Source organism: Rousettus aegyptiacus, unplaced genomic scaffold (genome assembly GCF_014176215.1).
Source record: "Rousettus aegyptiacus isolate mRouAeg1 unplaced genomic scaffold, mRouAeg1.p scaffold_m13_p_6, whole genome shotgun sequence".
Classification (NCBI taxonomy): domain Eukaryota; kingdom Metazoa; phylum Chordata; class Mammalia; order Chiroptera; family Pteropodidae; genus Rousettus; species Rousettus aegyptiacus.
The window spans coordinates 94,429,855-94,447,659 of NW_023416309.1; the positions used below are offsets into that span (position 1 = coordinate 94,429,855).

Below are 17,805 nucleotides of genomic sequence, written 5' to 3' on the forward strand. Positions count from 1 at the left end.
GCAGGCCCTGGGCAGCCCCCAAGAGAGGGAAGTGAAAATTCCATGACTAAATTTGTCCCTTCCTATTTCATCTCCTCCATTTGTTCAGGCCTTCCTCCCTTTCACCACAGGGTTATTTCCTTAATCCTCCTGACCCCATCTGCAAGGTTTCATCCTGTGCCACATTGGAAAATCTTTCAGAGCACCTGAGCTCAGCAAAACAGTATTTTCTTTTTCTCCCACTGGGTAGTAAAACAGTGCCAACCTAGGCTCTGAGCCTCATTAGACTAACCAGGCAAGAAGTCAGGCAAAACACTGTTTATATCCACACCATAGCTCTCCCTGGAGCTCCTGGCATGAGGACCAGGATAGCTCCAAAGCTGCTTTGGTGGATTTTTTTTCCCCCTACACGGCCTTCATGAAGAGTAATTAATTATATTTGTAAGTAGTAATTAATTACAGTTTATAGGCTCTAGCTAGGCACAACATAAATATTTTCTCTGAAAATCAAGTTAGAAGAAACAAGATGTAAACAACAATCGAAATAAATACTCGAACTGAATGGTCTCAAGTACTGTCAAAAGAACAGCGTAATCTATCTCTGCAATAATGAGCATATAATAGTAGGATCGGTTTCAGCCCATTTCCCTATCCCGCTGGGCAAGAGTTGGCTCAGCAAAAGAAAAGAAAAAAAAGAAAGAAAGAAAAAGAGCCAAAAATAATTGCCCCCCCCCCCTCAAATAAAGATGATTTTTATTGCCTGGTAAACAGCCGGCGCCAGACAATAAGGCCTTTCTGGCTCTCAAATGTATTTTTTTTTTTTTCCTTTCTTTCTTTCCTTGTGTCTGTCCTCTCTTGAAGCTGTAGGGTGGGGAAGTCTAAAAATAGTCCATGAATCACGGCAGATAATACTGTGCAGCAGTTACATAAACAGCCGGCCCGGGCGCCGGGGCCGAGGGTAGGAACGGAAAATATCTGGGTCAGCGTTGTCACTCTGAATAGGGTCCCCGGGAGCCGGCCTGCGGGAGGCGCGGCCGCGTTGGAGGCTTGGGCCTGCGGGCGGGGAGCAGCAGGGGAGCAGCAGGGAAGCTGCGAGCGGGAGCAGAAGCTCCGGGCCGGCGCGGGCGGCTGTGCGAGCTGGGCGGCGGAGCCCCGCGGTCTCTCCCCATGGCCCCGAGCCGGCCGCGGCGGCGGCGGCGGCGCTGATAGGCCCGGGGCGGGGCTGGCGGGCGAGCGGGCCCAGGCGGAGGCCTGGAGCCGAGGGGAAGATGAGCGCTTTCCTAGAGCAGAAGGAGCAGCAGGAGAGGCTGCGGGAGGCCGCAGCCTTGGGGGACATTCGGGAGGTGCAGAAACTGGTGGAGAGCGGGGTGGATGTGAACTCCCAAAATGAGGTCAACGGCTGGTAAGTGGGGAGCGGGGGAGGCCCAGGGTCAGAGCAGCCCGCCCTGGCGCGGGGCGATCGCCGGCGACCTCGGCGACACCAGCTAAGGTGTCGCCTGGGTCCTCCGAGGTTCTGCGCTCTTGAGGCCAACCCTAGCCCCTCTGCCTGGTATAGTCTGGGGCGCGGCCTACCTTAATCCTGACCCACGTGGTCCTCGGGTTTAGCGCCCACCCTACTCCTAAAGCCCCCGCGGTCCCCGAATTTCTCGGCTAATATGGAGCTCATCCCAGTTTCAGTGTTGAATTATTTTGCCATAGGTGCTTCTGAAGAACACATCTGTGCAGAGCAAAAAACATAAGCAACTGAACAAATATGAATCTTATAAACGAGCACGATTTCTTTCCCCAAGACCAGAAAGAAAAATCACTTGCATCACTGTTATGCTTCTGTGTTGTCTCACTGCAGCAGTGATTGCTGCTGCCTATTACTGCCTGTTGAGGGAAGACTCCTTCGTTTATTCTCTAGATCCAAGGCTTTAGATGCCTGCTTGCACCTGGAGTCTCTTAAGATGTGCTGGTGGTCAAAATTTTAGTGTTGTTACTAAATGTGGTATTCTTCTGCCTTCTTCACATTTAAATTTTTTATTCGATCCAGTCTACTTTGCTAGCTTAGAGTACAAGTGAGTTTGCAAATGTTTTATTTTTTTTTTTAAGTGGAATCATTTAGAACTTAAAGGGACATTGGAGATGGGTTCAATCCATCTATTCAACACAACTATTACTATGATAGCCGAGACCAGAAGCGTAGTTCTCTGACTCCTCACAAATCTAGCTACCTCCTTACCTTAAAGAAAATAGTCTGGGTAACTTTTGAGAAAGCCAGGAAACAGTAGATAATGCTGTTTTGTTTTGTTTAAAAGTGTTTGCAAACAAGCTTTCTGTTCTGTGTGTACCTTTTCTGAGCATTGCTTCCTAGCTCACAAGCTGAATCGCTGTTCTGGCACTGGGAGGCAGTGTTGCGTAGAAGAATGAACCTGGTCTTTTCTACAGATGCTCCATTCCCGCCTAGTTAATTGAACTCTATCTAGAGTCACTTCATTTTCCAATTATTTCAAAAGTGTTGTGAGCATTCAACAAGATAGGCATACTATAAATAGTAAACATTTATTGAGCTTGCTCAATAGCACAAACAAGATTCTAAGTATTTTATGGATATTATCTCATTCGCCACTACTCCTGGACATACCTACTGTTATTTTCTCCATTTTACAGATAAAGAGACTGAGACCCAGAAGGATGAAATAATTTTCTCAAGGTCACAGAATTTACAGTACCTAGTGGTGCTAGGAAACAAACCTAGCATCTGACTCCACCCCCCACTTTCCTAACCATAATATTGGCCACATAGTAGGTTCTGTTGAAAAAAAGGAGCAACAGGCCCAAGGCCCCAAGGATAGCAAACCAAGACTCAATTACAGTTTCAGCCCCTCTCAGTCTGGGTCTGGAATTTACTGATCTAGTGAGGTAATCTGCCTGATAAGACCCCTGCTGCCCTTACCCCAAAGAAAAGTCTGCTTGCCTGAAAAAAAAAAGGAACCTTGTCTTATGCTAATAACTCTTGTCCCACCCAGTTTCTGCCTATAAAAACCTATTTTGCACAGCTATTCAGAGCTCCCTTCTTTTTGCTAGATGGGATGCTACTGGATTCATGAATCGTTTAATAAAGCTAATTAGATCTTCAAATTTACTCAGTTGAATTTTGCTCTTCAGCAGTGCTCAGTTAATGTGAGTTGAATCCGAAGTAACTGGAAGAAGCTTCTCATAGATTTATTTGGGGCTGACATCTAAAAGACACCTCAAATTCAACATATCAAAGGTTGAATTCCCGGTCTCCTCTCATGCTCCTAACTGCCTCAAGCCTCCTCCTCCACATCCTCCTCATCTCAGCCTCTGAGGGTGCTCAGGCCAAAACCCTCGGTGTCCTTTCTGCCTCCTGTCTTTTTCTCACACCCCAAATCCAGTCCATTGGCTAATTCTGCCAGCTCCACCTAGCTACAATTTGAATCTGACCACTTCTCACTGGCTCTGCTACTATGCCTGTCGTACAGAGCTGCCATCATTCAGTCACCTGGATTACTGCAGTAGCCTCCTAATTAGTCTCCTTGCTTCTACTCTTAGACCCTAGTCTTTTTACAATGCAGCAGCCAGACAGATACTAATTTAAGACTTAAGTCAGATCATTTCATATGGCTCAAAACCCTCTAGTGGCTGCCATCTCACTCTGAGTAAGAGTCCACAGAGTCCTACAGTTTCTACTCCCTGTCCCCTTATTCTCTCTCCTTACGTCTGTGCCTCACCTCTGGATTCAACCCTTGCTTTCTTCATCTTACTCCTTGCTTTTCCTGAAACACCAGGGCCCAGCCCTGATTCAAGGCCTTTGTGTTTTCTCTCTCCACCTAAAATGCTTTTGCTCCTTCACCTCCTTCAAGTATTAGCTTAGTTATCACCTTGGTGAGATTCTCCTTGGCCCTCAATTTAGAATTGCACCATGCCCTTCCCCTGCTCTTGGCATCCCCTAATTCCTTTCCTTGCTTTATTGTCTCTATAACACTTAATAACAATACTTAATAACCACCAAGCATGCTGTTTGTTTTGCTTATTTATTTGCTGACTGCTTCGGTTTCCTTATCTGTGAAATGGAGGAATGTTGATAATAGTATTTAACTCCTGGGTTGTTTAGAAGATTAAATAAGTTAATATATGTAACACTTTTAGACCAATGTCCAGCATGTAAAGCACTATATCTGTGTTTATTTTATTAAGCAGTGTGCTGGATAATGGGATATAAAGATTACCCTCACAAAACTTACTCTGTGGTATAGAAAAGCAGAGTGGTTACTGCTTTCAGTTTTTAGTTGCTTGGTAATCACAACTTCAGCACTGATGAATGATGCCCAGGGCCTCTGGTCTGAAATACTTCCCAGCACTAATAGGAGATACTCTGACTGCAAATTTAAAGCTTTAAAGAGTTGAAGTTCAAATATAGAACTCCCACATCAGTTATAATTTAAGTGTCATGCATACTCCTTGGCTTTAAGGAGCAAGTATAATGGCTCGTGAAGAAGTTGAAAATATTGCCTGGCTGCAGTGGCTGAGTTATGACTGCACAGAGCCACACAAGTCTGGACTGTAAATGATCACTCAGGGCTCCAGGCTGTGGGGTGCGAGCTGTGTTGACTTAACCCCACTTTCCATGGTGATACTTTAGCTAGTTGATTTGTCCCAGAGTCTCTCAGACCCACTGGCAATAAATTACCTCCTTGACTCTCAAGCTTGTCATGAACAAGTTTGTCCTAATTTACGACTAGCAAGTGAGCACTTTATTTCCAAAAGGGAACATATTTTTTCTCATCATGCTCCATTCATTTTTGAGTGCTTGCTTATTATAATTATTCACTTTTCAAGCCTATGTCACTGACATCCACACACAAACACGCTCTTGGCTACAGTTTGCCCAGAGTGAAGGATGCATTTGATCTTCTACTTCTAGCAACATCTACCTTGTTCTTGGTTCACTCATTCAGAAATATTAATTAAGCACCTGTACGTACAAGCAGATACTTCCTTATCTTCATGGAACTTATGTTGTAGAAGTCTAGTTCAAGACTCTTATATTATATTTCCCAAATTGGCAGTCATTTCTTCATTGAGTGTACCTTTAAGGCACCTGAATAATCTAATTCTAATGAGTAATATTGTGTAATGTCACTCTGAAGCATCAGTGGAGTTGCTCCCAGACAGCCAGACGAGCTAGCTTTCCATAAGTCATTAATGTTAAAGTGCCCAGGGTAAAATCAGCTTTTTTTCTGGAACCAAATGAACTTTCTAAAGATTATATTTCCCAAGTTAGTGACCTAATCCTCACATATGTTCTTTTCTTTACCATATCTTTATTTGGCTATAAGAACTGAAGATATTTATCTCAGTTCAATTAGAGAGTTGGTAAAGGAGGGCATTCCAAAACAGAGCAGGAAAGAGTGTTTTCCTTCTATAATATCATTCAGCTTTGGCAACTGGGGATGAATTTAGTAGCTCTGAATCCTTCCATTTCTGTTAAGATGGAGTTTTTTTTCTGGCATGCTAATTATATATCTATGCAGTGTTAAAATAATAGCCCTTCAGAGTATGCATAATCCCTTCCTATGTGCACAATATTAAATAATTAGTTTTATTTAAATGAGTCTAGTATGTTAGAAGAATTCTTGAAAATTTTGGTGGTTGATGCACATTTTTAAAGTGCCTTAGGAATTGAAGTCTGTGTGCAGTGCCTTACATTTAAGCAGATGAGGCTATGTTTGTAGCCTTCTGGAGAGAACTAGAGAAGCCAACTTTTTTAAAAATGGAAATTTGGAAGACCTTTTGTGTGTATGCAAAAGAAAAGTAGAGGAAAAGAGTGAGCAGCTGAGATTCAGACAGGAATATCTACTGTAGTAATAATTTTAGTGGCAGAGCAAGCCTGTAGATAGGAGATGGTTATTTGCTTGATAATATTTAATCTTCAAGTGATATTTGATGCATATGAAGCAAGTTTCCATGGTCCCTGAAAAAGAATATGGCAATATAAAGATTCATTTTACAGAGACTGGGGCAATCTAATGAGTGATACTGATAGAGTAACACTCAGCTATACCTTTAGAGTTATCCAGCCAGCCAGCCTGCCAGCCTTCTGGAAGCCATTGAAATTAAACCTTCTGGGATAAATTAGTTTCTCCCAAGGGCCAGAAATGAAATTTAAAAATAAATTTTAAGCATACTAAATGTTCTGATCATCTGCTTTCTGAAAAGAAAAGTTGAGATTACCAGCCGTTTTCCTGGTTCTAGTTGAACTCTTACATGTATTTATTTACTAATGTGTAGAATTTGAAATCCGAAATCACCTCTCTTCTTTTTAAATTGCTTTTTTTTTTTCTTTTTCTTTGGAACAGGACCTGTTTACACTGGGCATGTAAACGCAATCATGGTCAGGTGGTTTCTTACTTGTTAAAATCAGGAGCTGACAAAGAGATTCTTACCTCAAAGGGAGAAATGCCAGTCCAATTAACATCAAGGAGAGAAATCAGAAGGATTATGGGAGGTGAGTCTGTGTTTTGGGGCAACTTTTGATTTTGTCAAACTAATTTAAAACTTATTGTCTACATTCTTGATGCTGTTCGAACAACTAGTCTTTCTGAAAGCAAAGACTGTGTTACTATGCCAAGGTAGTAATTAATTCCATGTCATTTCTGGAAAGGTAGGCATTATGAGTTTTAATTTTTTATCTGTAAAATTTAAGATGATAAAAATGGTAATCATAAATCTAATGAAATAGTCTCTCCTTTTCTGACTTGAAGAGGCACTAAACATTGAGCAAAGTATTTGTCATATATAAAAGGACACTAGCTTTCACAAGATGCTCTTTTTGGTAATCTTTAAAGGGCTATGTAAAGGTTCTGTGTTTTCTTCTTTTTAAGTGGAAGATGATGATGATGATGATGACAACCTCCCCCAGCTCAAGGAGTCAGAACCACCCTTTGTTCCCAACTATCTGGCCAACCCAGCTTTCCCTTTTATCTACACCCCTGTGGCAGAGGATTCAGCCCCGCTGCAGAATGGGGGCCCCTCCACACCTCCTGCATCACCCCCTGCAGATGGCGAGCCTCCATTGCTGCCCTCTGGGGAGCCTCCCCTGCTAGGGGCCTTTCCACGGGACCACACTTCTTTGGCACTGGTTCAGAATGGGGATGTGTCTGCCCCCGCTGCTATACTCAGAACACCAGAAAGCACAAAACCGGGTCCTGTTTGTCAGCCACCAGTGAGTCAGAGTCGCTCACTCTTCTCTTCTGTCTCATCCAAGCCACCAGTGTCTCTAGAGCCTCAAAATGGGACGCACACAGGACCAACGCCAGCATTCCAGCCATTTTTCTTCACTGGAGCATTTCCATTTAATATGCAAGGTAACCCCTTGTCAGCAAACAGCCTCCACAAAGAGGTAGACAATATCCAGAGGTCTAGGGTTTTTACTTCCTGTTCGTGTGTCTGTGTGTGTGTGTGTGGGGGGGGAGGTGTTATATGTTTATTTATTTTGAGCGTAATTACAGATTTACAAAAAAGTTGCAGGAACTCTCTTTACTCAGATTCACAAATTGTTACCTTTTGCCCTTTTACCCTGAACTATTTAAGTGTGTATTTCCTAAGAACAAGGATAGTCTCTTACATAATTATATACAGTACAATTATCAATTTAGGAAATGTAATCTTGATATAGAATGCCTCCTCTAATCCACAGTCCATATTTAAATTTTGTCTGTTGTCTCAACAATGGCTTTCGTAGCTATCTTTACTCCCTCCACCCTGCCCTCTGCCCAGAGTTACCCATTACATTTAGTTATCATGTTGTTTTAGTCTTCTTTAATCTGGAATGTTTCCTCAGTCTTTCTCTATCATTTTGGACCTCAATATTTTTAAAGAGTCCAGGCCAATTATTTTGTAGAATACGATGATTTCCTGTCATTCTTTCTCTATTTATTAGTTGTCATTCTACTATAAAGTCTTTCCCTTCTCCTCCATCCATAACAGTGTGAACTCATACTTTCTTATTTTATTCATTAGGTTATAATACATTTTGATATTCAGATTATGCCTCATTTGCCGAGAGGGAGTGTCTTCAAGCCAGTTCTTATGTCCCTTGGGCATGTCCCATTATTCTTGGAGCATTTTCTTACTTTCTGGTGCAGCAAGATATTTATTTCCTCCCAAAGCCAAAATGCCTTCCTTATTGAGATGTACTGTATTGAAATCATAGTTAGACTTTAATTTCTGTTAGTAGCTTTTTGCCCTTTTACTGTGTTTATTGCAAGGAGTTGCATATTTCATAAATACCTTTAGATCCACAGTTGTTAAATCTTTTTAGAGTAACATGTATTCTTATCCTGCATGTGCCTTCCTTTCACCTCTCTCCTTCCCCATCTTATGAGTGGTTTGACTTCCAAACCCATTCTTAGCCTTTACCTCCTTAGTTCCAGCAACAGAAGTAAATGGTCCTTATAGACCACTACAGAGACAACCGAAAACAGGTGATCCTTCTATACAGCTGTGATGGTTGTCACCTCCCCAAACCCTCCCCCACTTTTGTTACTTTGTGAACCACAGTCTTAGATGTAAGGAAGACAATGCAGGAAACAATGCCAGCAGAGCCAGAATTGAGCCTGAGCAAACCCTGCTGATGGTACTTGGTTTTCCTCATTGGGTGGTACAGGTCTTTGACATGGGACATGATTAAATATAACCATCTTCTGGAAAAGACCTTAAATTATACAGGCTGAGTATGCCAGAACCGTTTATTAACATTTATCCCTCTTTTTTGCTAGAGCTGGTACTCAAGGTGAGGATTCAGAACCCATCTCTTCGAGAAAATGATTTCATTGAAATTGAACTGGACCGACAGGAACTCACCTACCAAGAATTGCTCAGAGTGAGTTGCTGTGAGCTGGGTGTTAATCCAGATCAAGTGGAGAAGATCAGAAAGTTACCCAATACTTTGGTAAGAAAGGTAAGGAAAAATCTGTTAAGTATGAGTGGTTGGTTGGTTTTTGCATTTGGAAAATACCTAGTTTCTTCCTCCATTGTATGAGTCATAGTTGAAGAAATGAAGAGATAACAGAAAAGGAGCAAAGGGTGGTTTTCCAAATGTAGTCATTGAACTTTCTTTCCTTCTCCTGGGTCTGTAGAGGTATTGGCATTTTTGAAAGTTGTAGAATATTGGAAAGAATTTTCTGAACTACCGTTCACACGTACCTGTTTTCAGTTGTCTCTGTAGTGGTCTATAAGGATTACCTTAGTGCACTATCAGGACTGGGTTAAATTCTGGGGCAAACCCATAAACATATGTGGTTTTTCCAACATCTCTGGGTTCTTTGAACATCGGGCTTCTGGCTTCTCAAAGCACCTGAGGAAAACTGACTCCTGCGTTGCCTCTCTCTCCCTTCAAGGTGTGCTCATCCTATAGCAGCTGCTGTTAAGGGCTCCCACCATTCCAGCCCCACTCATGTCCCTGGGGACTTCTGTGCACTCACTACCTGACAGCCTGACACAGGAATTTTTTGTTTGTTTCTAGGCTCTAAAATGAGCCAAGATAGTGGTATCAGCTCAATACAGCACACCAAACATATAGAAACAAGTGACTCCTCTTAACCTGCAGTTTAACCTGTTTTTGTTTTAGGATAAAGATGTTGCTCGACTCCAAGATTTCCAAGAGCTGGAACTGGTTCTAATGATAAGTGAAAATAATTTTCTATTCAGAAATGCTGCATCCACACTGACTGAAAGGCCTTGCTACAACAGGAGAGCTTCAAAACTGACTTACTAATGCAGCAGGGACTTTTATCACTGAGTATTGTGACAGTGCGCGTTGCCTTTGGGCCAAGGACAAACCATTGATCTGAATGCCTTGGATGCCCAGGAGGGGCCGTAGTGCCACTGAGTAGTACACACTAACATCTTTCTGCCAAGGTAGGAAGCCCCTGACCCCCAAGCAGCGGTGCCACTATTCCAAGCCTCTTGGTGCACAATAAACCTATTGCTCAAAGCTGTGAACAGCTGAGAAGTGGTCTGGAGAGGCAGAAGCCAACGTTTCTCTATCTAGTGTGTTTTATGTGCAGCATGTAAGAGAGTTGTCTAAGCAGAAGCTGAGAGAGAGCAGAGCCTATTTCTAGCCACTCCTGTTGACAGTGCACGTGAAGAGCCAGGATGCGCTTTTCTTGGTGTTGCATGCTCACAACTCTCCTAAAACATGAAGTGACTAGAGAGGAAAACTAGTGAAAGCATAGGTACTGAACAAGTGGGTTTAATGTGACTTATGGCTGTGAGGTTTCATATAACCTATTTATAAATGTTACTCAGGTTAAAAGTATTTAAGAATACAGTTACCTAATTGTAAATATGCTGTTAACCAAAAGAGCTTCCCCTCCCCCCATTTTTTCCTTTGTAAACACTCATGACTGCTTCTCTGTCTCCAGTGGGCTGTTGCCTAGACAGTCATCTCTGCATTAACTCCCCTCCATCACTAGAGGGCTCTCCGATGCTTTCCAAGAGAGCAACTGCTTTTTTTTTTTTTTTTTAACTGAAGCAATTCCTGTCATCTCTGTGTTTAATTGCACCGTGAGAGAAGAGCACAAACATTGCCTGTCAAATGTTCTCCACTTTCATTTTTCCACTAGAAATGAAAAACAATTTTTGAGACTGAATCTGTTGCTATTTTAAAGGTTATTGTGGGAAACTGAGCTAAAGGAGTTAGCATCTTTATTTTTGTATCAAAGATAAAGGTTATTTTGAAATTATTAGGATTTTTACACACTCTGAAATCTGTTGCTTTTGTAAACAAATTGTTTGATTGTAGGGATCCCCCACTACCCGCACCAATCCACTTAACGAGTCCATCGTGAGTCTACCAGGCTTTGTTCTGGATAAAAGAAACACCTGATTAAACTCTTTAGTATGGCAAAGAATTTTTTTAAAAGAATGCATTCAAGGATTCTTTTCCTTTCTTCAGTGTCATTAATGTTAAAAGGAAAGCCACTGTCTTGTTGAAACTAACAGCTTAACTCTAGAAATAAGAACGAGCACACTTAGAAGAGCAGGGGTTTGAAGCCAGCTGTTGAAGAGCATCCCTGTTGTCTTAAGAAGCTTTTTCCCCATAGTGCCTAGTTTCCAAAGAAACTTAACTTCCTAACTGTGTTAATTTTATTGGAACACGATTGAGAAAGCACGTGCAGAAGATGTCAGTGGAAGAGAATGTGGTGCTAAGATGACAGTCTCCTGCTGCTGCCCAAATGCCGAGTTGAGTTGGAGGTGTTTTCAAGGCCAGCTTCATGGAGTCACTTTGTTCAGTGATTTACCTATATTCCAATTACTGATGGTGACTACTTACCCTTGTACAGTGTTTGCATAGCAGAGTAAAGGTTACTTATTACTTCCTTTCTCTAAAGTACTTTAAAGAAACCTCCCTTGTGTTTCACTCAACCAGAAGCTAGTTTCTCTAAACGTAGTAACCTTTTTTTCCCTTAAAAAAAAAAGTTACATTTTACTGATAAAGTGGACACTAGTTCTATCCTGGAGGAAATAAATTCAGTATTAACTCATGTCTAAATTACTAAGGTTAAAACTCTTCTAGCCATCAGATCAATTAGAGGTCCTCGGAGCAGTGGAGGCCCTTGGCTGGGAAGTGGCCTACAGAGGAGCAGCTCCAGGGAAAAAGAAACAGGGAGCCAGGGGTTTGGTGTCCCAGGTTAGAAATGGGCCCTGCATGGGTCTCTCTCCTGCTTTATAGAGGTCCTCTGTGGCCAAGTGACTACTGTGTATGGCGGTAGGATAAGACTGCACAGTTGCTGGTAGGTGAGTTTAAAGTCTTAATCTATGCATTCAGAGAAATATTTTTATATGCTTTGTGTAATTTATAACAAAGATTTTTTTTAAGCTGTTAAGTGTGAATTCACCCCTCCTCCTCCACTGCATATCTAAAGCATGTGTTCACACCGTGCGTAAACATTCACAGATGATTTTTTCTTTGTGCATTGCTGACTGTTCAAATATAACAAGTATTATTAAAATAAATATTAACTGATTGAGCCCGTGTTCTTTAATTTTGGACTTTGAAACAGTGATATACTGCGAATCATAGGAAGTTCAAACTGTTGGACAGTCCCAGGGACCAGATGCTCTGGAGGAAGAATAGAAGGGACCGTTCTCCACCTGAGCCTCCTGCATCCTGCTGCTGCTTTGGTGCTCATGCCTTGTCAGTGGCACCTGGAGACAGATATCTTGTGCGGTGTCTTTCCTCCTAGTTCACAGCAGTCAGCTTCATTTCCCCGGAGTAGCTGAGCCAGCTAGATGGAGGTCATCCTCTATTAACCACATTTTTTGATTATCCTATTTACTTTACACAACTGAGCCTTTCCTTTGGGCTGTCAACACCTGTCAGGGCCTCAATAAGCTCAGAAGCAAACTCCCAAGATAGGAGAGGAAATACAGCCTTACAGTCTTTGGATCTTTAGCTGAGAATGCCGCCGAATGAATCTGCGTTTCTTGTTGGTTTAGGGCAGCTAGAGCCTCACAAAGCAGACGTCATGCCAAATTGGTCTAATAAATCAGGGAGCATAGCAGAGACCTTTTCTTAGACCAAGCAGAGGCAGAATAATTTAGGCATTTGTGCTTTCATACTTGCTTTATCACAAGGATGAAAGTCTTCTTCCATACACTCATAAACATCCTGGACAGAAAGAGCCTGCCAAAAAAAATGTGATTAACCTTTAACAAATGGTCCTGCAGCACAGACTGACCCAAAGCATATAGAAAAACCAGATCAAAGGCGCCATCTTCACACCTACTGCAAACCATTTAGGATGGGGGACGATAAACCGTCACCCACAACCAGTCACATTCATACCAAGAATAAAGGTTAAGGAAGTAAAAGAGGAGACCAGAAAACTTAGTAAGGTAACAAAGAGAAGAGATCCATTCCAAATATAAGGTCTTGTGCAGGTGGACTCTGACCTGCAGAAAATAAATGGTTTGCTCAAGAATGCAAATTTAATTCATCCTCTCATCGCATTTACCAGCCTGGGACTGTCAGGGCAGGGGCAGCCTCTAGGCTGCTCTGTACTCTTCCCACATTTAGCTTCAGCCAGACTGAGGAAGATGAATGACTCGGAGGCCTCACTGGTTATGGGGACCTGTCGGGAACAGACTTCTAAAGGAGCAAGGAAATTAAGCACCTTGCACTCACTTCTCAGCCCCTAGAGAAGCAGGCTTAGAGGTCTGAGGGATGACATAAGTGTGGAGGTGTTCACAGCAGCTTTCCCAAGAGGCCTTGGGTCAGATTTCAGGGGCTTGATTTCTCACCTTTTTATAGTATCTGCACAGCAGATCAGGAACTACTGGCAATTACCCAGTGAATTTTGGCTGTGAAGACAATTTTCCAGCCTAGAGCTCTTGGGTCTAAAATCTTCAAATAATTCTAGCCATGTAGACAAAGTCTACTTCTGCTTTTCCCACTTCCTCCCTGCCTCCTCCAAATGTCATAAGCCCCAAATCTGTGACCAGGCAGGAAAAGCCTACATCAGGGTGTATGTATTGTTGACCACATAACTTCATTTCACCAGTGCTCCATTTTTAATGGATTCAGGCCAGCACTCCAGAGTACAGGACTCAGTTCCTAGGGAGGCCTGACCTGGCAGTCTTCTGTTCCAGGAAGAAAAAGCTTTATTTAAAAAAATATTCAGAGTAAAAAATATGAAAAATCATAGAGGGTAGGGAGATCATTCCATGAAATGATTGAAAACAGAATAGTGGGGAAATAATATGAGATTGGGTCTCAGGAGACCTGGGACAAGTCTGGGCTCTGCACCTCAAACCAGCTGTGTGACCTTGGGCATGTCAGACACCTCTTGAGCTTCATGTTTTCATCTAAAGCATTTAACATGGTTATCCTGTGAAGCACTTTGCAAGGGCAAAAATCTAACAAATGCCTCCAGCATTTGCTATTAAGTCCATTCTGCAAATATATTTGGTGTCCTTTTCCTTTTCTTGAGGAAAACCAGGAATGGCCAGGAAGAAATCCCAGGAAGATATTTTAGGCAAGTCCGGCATCGCTGGCCATCCCATAGAAGATGCCTCTGGCTGCAATGAGGTTGGTTGGCGAATCAAATTCAGCTACTGTCCCTTTGTCCAGGACCAGGACCCTAGCCAAAGAAAAGAAGTGGTTAGGTCTCCATCAGCCCAGGCCTGGCCTCATAGCCCAACCTTGCCCTTCTGGGTACTGCTCAAGCTCTGCAGTGACATGCCAACCCTGCCACTTCAGTCAACCCACCCAACACAGCCGCTACGCCACATGTACACACTTGCAAGGCTGGTAATTTTAGCCACTCCGTTTGCTCTCCTGGCAGATGAGGCAGTTTCTGGGATCAAACACAAGAATCCTATTCATCTTTGCTAGTCAGGGCTCCAAAAACCTTCTCTAATGAGCCTTCCCCTCACCGGGGTCATAGGACTGTGTGCAAGGAGCCACGGGCTTGTGCGCTGGGCCCTCTGTGCTTCCATCTGCTTTGTGCCAACTCACAAAGGCACACGGCGGGAAGCCGGGCTGCAGTGAGGCCTGACACTGGAATCTGGGGCTTTGGTTGCAAATCTGGCTGCTGCTGATGGGTGGATGCCACCCGCCCCACCTCACACAGTCAGGCCTGTGCGATTAGATTATCCCGATTATCCCGCCAACTAATGACAAGGTGCACTTGGTGTAAGGACAGGCTTTCTGGGTGAGGCAGGAGTAGATGGGGATATCCCAAGCCTGGGGAGATGCCACTCAATGGGAGGGTGCAGACCGCACTTTGTTTCCCCACCGATGGGACGCCTGGAAATGTGTTCTAGGAAGGAGTATGTCTGTGGCCATCACTGCCTGGCCACTGCCCAAACTGGAGCCCAGGAGACCATCTCCTCCTTTCAGAGGCTTCTCACTGCTCTTGGAGGTATGGACTGAATGCTTTACCATGATCCTAGAAGTGCAGCATGGTGGGACCTGTCCTTCTCCCCACCTTATCTTGGTTCTGCTGCCCTCGTTGCCCTTTGCACTCCAGCCTCGTGTGCCTCCCCACCTCAGGGCCTTTGCATGTGTTGTACCTTTTGCCTGGCATTTTTAGCTCCCGCCCTACCCCAGTTTTGCCCCATGCTCCCCAATTCTTACTCTTTTAGGGCCTGGCTGGCGCTTCCCTTCCTTAGGAAAGTATTCTGGCCGCCCTGGGTGAATTGGCTTTCTCAGGCCACCCCCCGACATGGACCCTTGCTTCCTTCCTGCAGGCTCTAATTACACATCCAGTAGAGTGATTATTTGATTAATTTCTGCAAGCCCCACCAGAATGAGTAACTCCCCATCTGCAAGGGCAGTTTGAGTTTTCTCCCCTTAGGGAACAAATCCTCTCAGCCCAGCCCTATCCCTTATCTGGACCCAAGGCCCAGTGCTTCCTGCCCACCTTCCCTTCTCTTCTCCCAGTGAGGTCCTGGATGGGAGTGGGGAGTGGGGAGTGGGGTGGGGTAGGGATGGGGCAGACAGACCATATCATCAAGCATCCTCAGTTTGGTGCCCGATCTTCTGGGCCTGTGTGGGAACACTGCTGAGAGAGACACAAGGGCGGCCCATCGCCCTCTCCGTGGCACTGTCCCTGCCTCCCCATGCCCTACGGGTGCTGACTTTGTGAATGAAGGCCTGTCGATGTGCTCCCACTGTACTCCTTCAGCATAGATCTGTGGCAGCATCCTGCCTCCTCTTCCTCACTCTGAGTTGCCATGTCTCCAAGAAGGCCAGCGCCTTCTGGGCCAGTGCCAGCTCACTTCCATGAGGCTTCTGAGTCACCCAGCCCTCTCCCTATTCTCCAGCACCACACCTTGACATTGAGTGCAATGAAGAAATAGGTCACGATTTTTCCTTTCACCCATGTGAACTGCCTCCCCAAGAAAGCCATAAGATTCCGAGGGCAAGGCCCCTTCCCTTATCTTCTGAGAAACTGGAGCTAGGGAGAATAAGAGTAAGGGGTCAGGGAGGAGACTAACATTTCCCAGGATCACCTGCACTTTAAACACTTTATGTCACTGACTCCTTCCTACAACCCCGAGAGAAGTTCATGAAAGGTTTGTGAATTACCTACCCAAGGTCACACATCTCTCCTACCTCCAGATAACCTTAATCTGCCTGCACCTTCCCTATGGTCCAGGTGACCTCACCAGATCCCCCCCTGCTTGGGTTCTGGTGCCCCACCTGGTGTAGTCCATGATGGTATTGAGACGGTGTGCGATGGTCAGCACTGTGCAGGTCTCAAACTGGGTGCGGATGGTAGCCTGGATGAGGTCATCAGTCTCCAGGTCAATGGCGGCCGTGGCCTCGTCTAAAACCAGAATGCGGCTCTTGCGAAGGAGGGCTCGAGCCAGGCACACAAGCTGCCGCTGACCCACACTGAGAAAAGGGAAAGCAGACATCTCCAGCTGGGAGCCCCATGCCTGCCCCAGGCTTCATTCTCCGAACCGTTTCTGTCTCCACTCCTTTCCAATGGCCCAAGACTAGCTTTCTGTCCAACCTCTTTCATTTCTGCCTCAGCCCAGTCCTCCTGAAACCGGGGTCATCGGAGTCAAGGGTCTGAACACCACAGGATTAATGAGGGGCCTTGGAGGTCGAGCCAGTGCTCGACAACACCATGACATCTCTAGCTTGGCACCATGGCATCTTCTTTCTGTGCTTTATTCCCATCCTCGCTCCTCAACTAGTGCCATGATGCTCTAGCAGTCATTTACACCTTAATAAGAACACACTTTCTGGATATTTACACACATTATGCCATCTTGCTTAGCCTAATATCACATAATTTGGACAGTCTTCTCCTGCCTCTATGGAAAATAAAGTCCAGGGAACAAGGAAAACAAGGAAGGGGCAGGTCAGAGGAGGACCTGGGGGATAACCCGTGTCTGTCTGGTCACTGGGGAGGTGGAGCAGGGGCAGAATGCATACCTTCTACCTCTCGCCTTGGAAGCCAGAGCTAGTGCACAAAGCAAGAATGTGTTCCCAACCACAGAGACTGCAGCACCCCCACACCCAAGGACAAATACCTCAGCCCTTCCCAAAGGGGTGAGTCACCACAGCCCGAGTGAAGGCCAGGCTCTCTCTGTAGCCCATTCCCGCAACTAATGAAGGTTTTGGCAGCAGAATGAGCCGCCAGATAGAACTCTGGGCTGATTTATGGTGAGACTGGCACAGCATACAGGTTACACTTAAAGTGGCTACCAGCTCAGGGAGGAAGGGAGCTGATTTCTGTCCCAGATCCTGGTGTAAGTGAGGATGGAAAGGATGCTCTGGGGGAGGTGCTGATGGCAAGCAGGGACTGGAGAATGGGCCAAAAAAACAACTATGGGTTCAGGGTCTGTCTGTCAGCCACCCCCAACACCACTGTGTAAGTGAAATCCCGTTAAGATGCATATCCAGTCTTATAGGACTGCTTGGGGAGGAGAGGGTGTCCCACCGCTGGCTATGATACAGAAAGGAAAGGTTTGGGGGAAAAGCACCCACTTTTTGAGTTCCTGTCCATTCCCTAGCTAGTTGCGCAGCTTTGGGCAAATGATTTTATGTGTTAGAGCCTCATTCCTGGCCCACAGGACTGCAGTAAAGATTATATGAGATAGTAGAGGCCAAAGTGTTTTGAACACTACTAAGTGCTGAGCAAACGTAAGGTTTTTGTTTTGTTTTTGAGGTCTGGAGAGAGTCCACAGGTATGGACTGAGTAGAATGAGAATAAATAAGAATAAATTTTCCAGGTGTGTATGTAGGCTGAGTGCCTTCCATTTCATCACAATGACCCTGAGACTGCTCTGTTCAAA

At 44.5% G+C, this 17,805-nt stretch overlaps 2 protein-coding genes across 4 annotated transcripts in view; one reads left to right on the forward strand and one right to left on the reverse strand.

Moving 5' to 3' along the window:
* Positions 1-984: 984 nt before the first annotated feature.
* On the forward strand, positions 985-12,020 carry ANKRD40 (ankyrin repeat domain 40). Its single transcript, XM_016133756.2, has 5 exons — positions 985-1,381; positions 6,345-6,493; positions 6,870-7,352; positions 8,766-8,947; positions 9,617-12,020. Exons 1-5 carry the CDS (start codon positions 1,248-1,250, stop codon positions 9,761-9,763), a joined length of 1,095 nt encoding a protein of 364 aa, XP_015989242.2. The 5' UTR covers positions 985-1,247; the 3' UTR covers positions 9,764-12,020.
* Positions 12,021-13,635: 1,615 nt separating this feature from the next.
* Positions 13,636-17,805, reverse strand: part of ABCC3 (ATP binding cassette subfamily C member 3) — a 41,537-nt gene continuing 37,367 nt past the window's right edge. For 2 of the 3 annotated variants that reach the window (XM_036222735.1, XM_016133754.2), the window contains 2 exons: positions 16,199-16,393; positions 13,636-14,132 (listed from right to left, as the gene is read on the reverse strand). In XM_036222735.1, coding sequence (XP_036078628.1) covers positions 14,024-14,132; positions 16,199-16,393 — 304 coding nt within the window. In that variant the 3' untranslated portion in view covers positions 13,636-14,023. The remainder of the gene's footprint in view (positions 14,133-16,198; positions 16,394-17,805) is intronic. The other variant, XM_036222736.1, reaches the window with a different exon arrangement.

What these genes read in the sequence shown, in the direction of transcription:
- ANKRD40 (XM_016133756.2), top strand. Translation starts at nt 1,248, where the DNA reads ATGAGCGCTTTCCTAGAGCAGAAGGAGCAGCAGGAGAGGCTGCGGGAG. An exon ending in CAAAATGAGGTCAACGGCTG is followed by an intron (nt 1,382 to 6,344) that starts GTAAGTGGGGAG and finishes TCTTTGGAACAG; the next exon opens with GACCTGTTTACACTGGGCAT. An exon ending in ATTTCCATTTAATATGCAAG is followed by an intron (nt 7,353 to 8,765) that starts GTAACCCCTTGT and finishes CTTTTTTGCTAG; the next exon opens with AGCTGGTACTCAAGGTGAGG.